This window comes from Primulina huaijiensis, chromosome 3 (genome assembly GCF_012295235.1).
Source record: "Primulina huaijiensis isolate GDHJ02 chromosome 3, ASM1229523v2, whole genome shotgun sequence".
In the NCBI taxonomy this organism is placed as follows: domain Eukaryota; kingdom Viridiplantae; phylum Streptophyta; class Magnoliopsida; order Lamiales; family Gesneriaceae; genus Primulina; species Primulina huaijiensis.
The window spans coordinates 22,519,309-22,526,978 of record NC_133308.1 but is presented as its reverse complement, the minus strand read 5'-3'; the positions used below and the strand labels follow the sequence as shown (position 1 = coordinate 22,526,978).

Genomic DNA, 7,670 nt, shown 5'->3' with positions numbered 1-7,670 from the left:
GAATTGGTTAAATATGTATGACACACGCATGTATAAACAATTCGATCCTAACATTAGGGCAATGTTCTAAAGATGAATCCAATAACATACAATGAGCCACACTCGAGATAACTTATTTAAGGAATATAAATAGACAGGAAAACGATTTTTCGTATGAGATCATATGTATTAGAAAACACGATAAAATCACTATTAGATGAACACTAGGGCATTTTCTTAAGTGTAAAATCGAATAAATCGATATTTAAATCAAAAAATTAAGCTAATAGAGAAACTTATAACGAAAAGGTACTTATATGTTATAAATGATATTTTAGAAAATTGAAAGGAAAAAAACCTTCAAAAGCCCAAATTTTATTATTATTCATAATAATATGATAGAGTAACATGATATTATATACAAAAACTTTATGAGTTCATCTTCTTGATCGATTTTTTGAGATGATCGGTTCGATCCGTCTCACGAATATAAATCCGTGAAACCATCCAATATAAGACCTATACGATATTGTAATAGCACATATTAATACTATATAACATAGGCAAAAATTTGTGTAAGACGGTCTCACGGGTCGTATTTTGTGAGACGGATATCTTATTTAGGTCATCCATTAAAAAATATTACTTTTTATGCTAAGAGTATTACTTTTTATTGTGAATATCGGTAGGGTTGACCCGTTTCACAGATAAAGATTCGAGAGATCGTCTCAAAAAGACCTACCTATTCATATGCATATATACATTCTATAATTTATTAGTTATTAATTATCAATAATTATATTTCACCTCATATCCAACAACGTACATATGTAAAGCTATTGGGAAAAAAAAGGTAGGTCTACTAAGGACAATTAGACTTAATTTAATCATTTTGTCCACGCGGGGTCGTAAGATATCTTTATAAATTTAAAATTCTCCCTATACGCAGACATTTAAGCTATGTTTTCGTAACAATTACAACCCCCAACATGAATTTTTTAATTTCAAAATATGATCAACTAATTTTTAATTTTTTTTACGTTTAGAATTACCAATTATATTTAAATTAAAGGTAAATTTCCTATAAATCCCTAAAACCAAACAAAATTAAGTAGTTCATCAGTCCCCATGTTTTAGCTCGCTCCGTGACACAACTTGTTTCTTTTTTAGCTCCCCGATTGCTTTAAAAATACCAAATAAACCTTTATTTTATTTTTAACCCCTAAAATCCCCATGTTTTAAAAATATCTCATAATTTACTGTGTGTAAATGAGAAAATAATGAAAAAAATTCAATAAAGTAAAAAATTTAAAATAAACAATTTGATTGGGATTAAATACGTAGCTTAATCTTGGAATTCATGAAATGAGAAAATTGCATTTTCGGTCTTTTATATTTGTTTCTTTGTGATTTTGGTTTTTTTTTTTTTGGGATTTTGGTTATGTCACGTCCCAGAACGGGGGTTGGTTGACACCGGCGTTGCTCTCAAATTTACATTCGAAAACAACAAACCTCAGAAGTACAGAATTTTCAGAAACCAGCCTTTTATTCACAATACTGAATATTCATTGTCTGATACAACTCAAATAATAATGTTTTACAGCGGAAATGAAAAATCAAATATAACATCGTCTTAAAAAATGCAGCGGACTACACATAAATTAGAACTGATAACAACGGTCTCCTTCACCAGCCCCAGAATTGAATCTGCTCTTCTTCTTCTAGCTTTTCTTCCTCGTTCTTATCTGAGATGGGTTTGGTGGGTGAGTGATATGGTTGTCACTCAGTAAGCAGGGTCGGGAATAACTCCCAGTTTTCAAACACCATTTTTACAGAAACAGAAATACAATCATATACAGAAAACTCTTGTTACCAGAACAGGAATCAGAATTCAGAAATCACAGTATTCAGACAGAAATCAGAATTAGTAAGCACTGAGCACGTTAATGAATTTCATGGCTAAACTGATATCAGTCTCCTATATGTTCTGTCATCTAAGGGGTGAGGCCAGAATCAGAATCAGAATTCAGAAATGTTCAGAATATATATTCCTACCATTAGTTCACTAGGGAGTTTCAGTGCTTCAAAATCATATATCATATATCAGAAATCAAACATTCAATAACTGTACTTTAAAACCGGAATTATCAAACTGATTTCAAGATATTTATACATAAGCCCACTTACTGTAATTTGTTAGAAATTTCGGTTGAATTCTGTAATCTGCTGATGTCGCTACTGGTTTCTACAAATTCGAAAAATGCACTCTTTTAGCTCTAATTTCAAGTGATAATTTCAAGGTTTGTGTAACCCATTTCAGAGACTTGAGGGTGATATTTATAGGCCAAATTCTGACTATTGGACTCCCTATTAATGGCCATAATCTGTCATGATGTGCCATTAACAATCTTTATTCCATTTTAAATGTTTCAGTTACAAGTTCTAATCTGAATCAGTAGCTTATCTGCTGAAATCTCGCTACTGAACTTTTTCTGCTGCTGGATTCTGTCTGCTGGATTCTATCTGCTGGAATTTTGTTTGCTGGAAAATAACATCTTCTGAAATATTGGCTGCTGCTGGAATTGTTAGCTTCTGCTGGAATTTTCCATTGCTACTGAATATTGCTAGCTACTGCAAAAAAAAAAATGCTAGCTGCCGGAAATTCGGGTTCTCACATCCCTTCCTCCTTATGAGAAGTTACGTCCTCGAAACTTGGCTGTACATGATTCTCAAAGAGATAAGGGTTTTGTGCTCGCATCTTTTCTTCCGACTCCCAAGTAGCTTCTCTTTCGGTGTGATTGGACCATTGCACTTTGACATATGGAATAGTTCCTCGTCTCAGCACTTGGTCCTTGTTATCCACAACTCGAATCGGGATTTTTTTCATATTTCAGCTCTTCATTTAAATTTCCCTCAACCAACAGGGGTCCAGCTTCCAGAATATGACTTGGATCAGAAATATATCTCCTCAGCTGCGAGACGTGGAATACATTGTGAATTCTTGACATGTCGGGTGGGAGTGCTAATGTAACGCCCCAGATTCGACGACTGTCCTCACTGTACCAAGACGAGTCTTTCCAGCGTGCTTATATCCTCACTCACACGCACCCTACGAAACTTCCCAGGGGTCACCAATCCCAAAATTATCCCAAGTCAAGCACGCTTAACTTTGGAGTTCTTATGTGATGAGCTACCGAAAAGAAGATGCACCTTCGTGGTATGAGTAGTACATATCAAATCTTTTAAGCACTCTTCAACTGTACAGTCCATTACATTGAACAGTCTCGGAATCCCTCTCCTTTCGGTGTAAGATTGGTTCATTCATGTTCCCTCCGCCTAGAAGCCTGCCAGGAGCCGCTCATTGTCCGTGCAACCTCATGGCACCGGCGATCACCCCCCGCCCTCTTCGGCCCCGGGCCTCACCTGCCCACCAGCTTTCGCTTGGTTCGTCCCCGAACCCACACCGTACTAGGAGAGGTCGGTTCTGCTACCAACTGTAACGCCCCAGATTCGACGACTGTCCTCACTGTACCAAGACGAGTCTTTCCAGCGTGCTTATGTCCTCACTCACACGCACCCTAGGAAACTTCCCAGGGGGTCACCCATCCCAAAATTACCCCAAGTCAAGCACGCTTAACTTTAGAGCTCTTATGTGATGATCTACCGAAAAGAAGATGCACCTTCGTGGTATGAGTAGTACATATCAAATCTTTTAAGCACTCTTCAACTGTACAGTCCATTACATTGAATAGTCTCGGAATCCCTCTCCTTCCGGTGCAAGATCGGTTCATTCATGTTCCCTCCGCCTAGAAGCGTGCCAGGAGCCGCTCATTGTCCGTGCAACCTCATGGCACCGGCGATACCCCCCGCCCTCTTCGGCTCCGGGCCTCACAGCTAATCTATAAGCAAGTGTTCCCACTTTCTCAAGAATTTCAAATGGTCCGACGTATCTGGGATTCAGTTTCCCAGCCTTATTGAATCGGACTACACCCTTCATGGGTGACACTTTCACATACGCATTTTCTCCAACTTCAAATTCCACGGGTCTCTTTTTCAGGTCAGCCCAGCTTTTCTGTCGATCTTGTGCAGCTTTTAGTCGCTCTTTGATCATAGCAACTTTATCCATTGTTTCTTGGATCAGTTCGGGTCCAACGATGGCTTTTTCCCCTACTTCATCCCAATATAGTGGTGATCGACATTTTCGTCCATATAGAGCTTCGTATGGTGCCATTCCAATGCTGCTGTGGTAACTATTATTGTATACGAACTCGATTAAAGGCAGATGTTCGCTCCAATTACCATTGAAGTCCAGAGCACAAGCTCTCAGCATATCCTCAAGAGTTTGAATTGTCCTCTCTGTTTGGCCGTCGGTTTGAGGATGATAAGCCGTACTAAGAGTAACCTTAGTCCCCATAGCTTGTTGAAAGCTCTTCCAAAATCGAGATGTAAATCTAGGATCTCTGTCTGATAGTATGCTAGCTGGTACTCCATGTAATCGCACGATCTCATTCATGTACAAGGTGGCTAGCTTGTCTAAATTATAGTTCATGCGGACAGGTAAGAAATGTGCAGATTTTGTGAGTCTATCTACGATTACCCATATTCCGTCATGACCTTGTCTCGACTTTGGTAAACCAACTACAAAATCTATGGAAATATGTTCCCATTTCCATTCCGGGATTTCTAATGGTTGAAGAAGTCCACCAGGTCTCTGGTGTTCTGCCTTGACTTGCTGGCACACGTGACACTTAGAAACAAACATTGCCACATCCTTCTTCATTCCACTTCACCAAAAATTTTTCTTCAAATCTCTATACATCTTGGTACTGCCAGGATGGACTGAAAATTTTGACTTATGTGTTTCGAACATTACTTCTGGTCGAAGGTTATCGATATCTGGTACGCACAATCGTCCTTTCATCCACAATATTACTTTGTTATCCGTCTCGAAATCTGGTGATTTCCCTTCTTTGGATTGCTCTTTCAATTTCACCAAAACAGAATCTCTATCTTAACTTATCTTGATTGTCTCTTGAAGACATGGTTGTACTGAAGTGATGCTAGGATCACCTTACTCGTATCCTTTCTACTTAAAGCATCTGCTACCTTGTTGGCTTTGCCTGGGTGGTAGCTTATCGTCAAGTCGTAATCCTTCATAAGTTCAATCCATCGTCTTGGTCTCATATTTAGTTCTTTTTGAGTGAACAAATATTTGAGACTTTGGTGATCAGTAAAAATCTCGCACTTGGCTCCATAAAGATAATGTCTCCAAATTTTTAGTGCGAACACCACTGCAGCTAGTTCGAGGTCATGTGTTGGGTAATTCTGCTCATACGGCTTCAACTGCCTTGACGCGTATGCAATCACCCTTCCCTCTTGCATGAGTACACATCCTAAGCCTCCTTTAGATGCATCACTGTAGATGGTGAAATCTTTGCCGTTAGTTGGCAATACCAACACCGGAGTGGAGGTAAGCTTCTTCTTCAAAGTCTCGAAGCTTTGCTCACATTCTTCACTCCATTGAAATTTAGAGTTCTTCTGTGTGAGCTTGGTGAGGGGTATGGCTATTGAAGAGAATCCTTCAACAAATTTTCGATAATAGCCTGCTAATCCCAAGACGCTTCGAATTTCTGTCACATTCTTTGGTCTAGGCCAATCTGAGATTGCTTCAACTTTCTTAGGGCCCACAGATACTCCTGCTGCTGATATTATGTGTCCCAAGAATGTTACGCTCTCGAACCAGAATTCGCATTTCTTGAACTTGGCGAACAGCTCCTTTTCTTTAAGCGTCTGGAGGGTGAAGCGAAGATGTTCCTCATGATCTTCCTTACTTTGTGAATACACAAGGATATCGTCTATAAATACAACCACAAACCTATCAAGGTAAGGTTTGAAAACTCTATTCATGAGGTCCATGAATGCTGCGGGGGCATTGGTCAGTCCAAACGGCATTACCGCAAACTCGTAATGGCCGTATCTCGTCCTGAAGGCTGTTTTAAGAATATCTTCTGCTTTGACCTTCAGTTGGTGATAGCCTGACCTTAAGTCGAGCTTGGAAAAGACTGTAGCTCCTTTGAGTTGGTCAAACAGATCATCTATTCTTGGAAGTGGGTACTTATTCTTGATTGTGATCTTATTCAGTTCTCTGTAATCGATACAAAATCTCATGCTTCCGTCCTTCTTCTTTACGAACAGGACATGAGCTCCCCATGGGGATGCGCTTGGTCAAATTTGCTTCTTATCCAACAATTCTTGAAGTTGCTCTTTGAGTTCTTTTAATTCCGATGGGGCCATTCTGTATGGCGCTTTTGAGATCGGTGCAGCCCCAGGAATCAAGTTGGTCTCAAACTCCACTTCACGATCGGGGATTGTGCCCGAGAGTTCTTCAGGAAAGACATCCGGAAACTCTTGTACTACCGGAATCTCTTCTAGTGCAAGTGCAGTTTTTTGTTTTACCTCGCTTAACATGGCTAGGTAAACTTCTTCTCCACTTTTCATGGCTTTCGAAGTTTGAGAAGCAGGAAGAAGAGTCTTTCGTTCTTTGGTCTTGCCATGAAATAAAATTTTCTCTTGGTGTGGAACTTGGATGGTTACCGTCTTTCCATGACAGTCTACTAAAGCATGATTATTGGCTAACCAATCCATTCCAAGAATTACATCGAATTACACCATGTTTAGTTGAATCAGGTTTGCCTTGAAACTCTGATTATCTATGAGAACACCAATATCCCGATATAGAGTGCGAGTTTCTAAAATTCGATTTGCAGGAGTTGCTACTCTATATGGTTCTTCTAAGTTATCAGGTTTAGCTCCTAAATTTTTGGCAAATCTCTTAGACATGAATGAATGCGTAACACCATAATCAAATAACACATAAGCAGGTATATTATTAATTAAAATGGTATCAGCTACGACATCATTGGAGTTGTCAGCCTCTTCTTGAGTGACAGCATAGACTCGAGCATTTGGCTTGTTCTTTTTAGGCTTGTTTGGTGTTGTTCCACCTGCTGGACCATTCCTTGGATCTGGAAGAGGGCATTGAGCAATGCGATGGTCCATATTTCCACAACGAAAACAAGCTCCAGAATTCCTACGGCATTCACCAATGTGAGTGAATCCACAAGTTTGGCACTTGACTCCCTCTTTGCTTGATTGAGAAGGAGTGGTTCCTTTAGCTGGAGAACTGATGAATTGGTTACTTGAAAACCTAAGCTTCTTGAATTGTTGACCTGGTTGGTACTGGCTTGACTGAGGACGTTTGAGTTTGTTCTCACCTTCACGCCTCTTAATGTCATTCTCAGCCCTGATGGCGGCTCCCATCAATTCATCAAAACTGTTGGGCTCGATAACGACAAGGGCAGATTGAATCCGGCTGTTCAATCCCTTCTTGAAGCGATGTATCTCTAAGGCCTCGTCTCCCATGATGGTTGGGGAGTAAGTTCCCAATGAGTGGAACTTGGATGAATACTGCACCACTGTCATGTTTGGTTCTTGAACCAAGCTTTCAAATTCTGACAGCTTCTGCACTCGAATTGCTGTCGGAAAGTACTGTCTCAGAAATGCCTCTCAGAACCTTTGTCAGGTGATAGGTCCCGTCCCTAACATAGCTGGTGAGAATCCTTCCCACCATTTGGCTGCTCTATCCACAAGAAAAGGTGTAATCACATCTACCCTGATCTCCTGTGGAACCT

General features: G+C 39.8%; 2 protein-coding genes across 2 annotated transcripts; both read right to left on the bottom strand.

Moving 5' to 3' along the window:
- Positions 1–6,204: 6,204 nt before the first annotated feature.
- On the bottom strand, positions 6,205–6,624 carry LOC140972571 (uncharacterized). The gene has a single exon (XM_073434978.1). It carries the CDS (start codon positions 6,622–6,624, stop codon positions 6,205–6,207), a length of 420 nt encoding a protein of 139 aa, XP_073291079.1.
- Positions 6,625–6,642: 18 nt separating this feature from the next.
- On the bottom strand, positions 6,643–7,461 carry LOC140972570 (uncharacterized). Its single transcript, XM_073434977.1, has one exon. The coding sequence runs from the start codon at positions 7,459–7,461 to the stop codon at positions 6,643–6,645; it is 819 nt and encodes a 272-aa protein (XP_073291078.1).
- Between the last annotated feature and the right edge of the window lie 209 nt (positions 7,462–7,670).

Bases quoted from the DNA above. Each gene is read 5' to 3' on its own strand.
- LOC140972571 (XM_073434978.1), bottom strand. From the start codon at position 6,624: ATGGATTGGTTAGCCAATAATCATGCTTTAGTAGACTGTCATGGAAAG.
- LOC140972570 (XM_073434977.1), bottom strand. From the start codon at position 7,461: ATGACAGTGGTGCAGTATTCATCCAAGTTCCACTCATTGGGAACTTAC.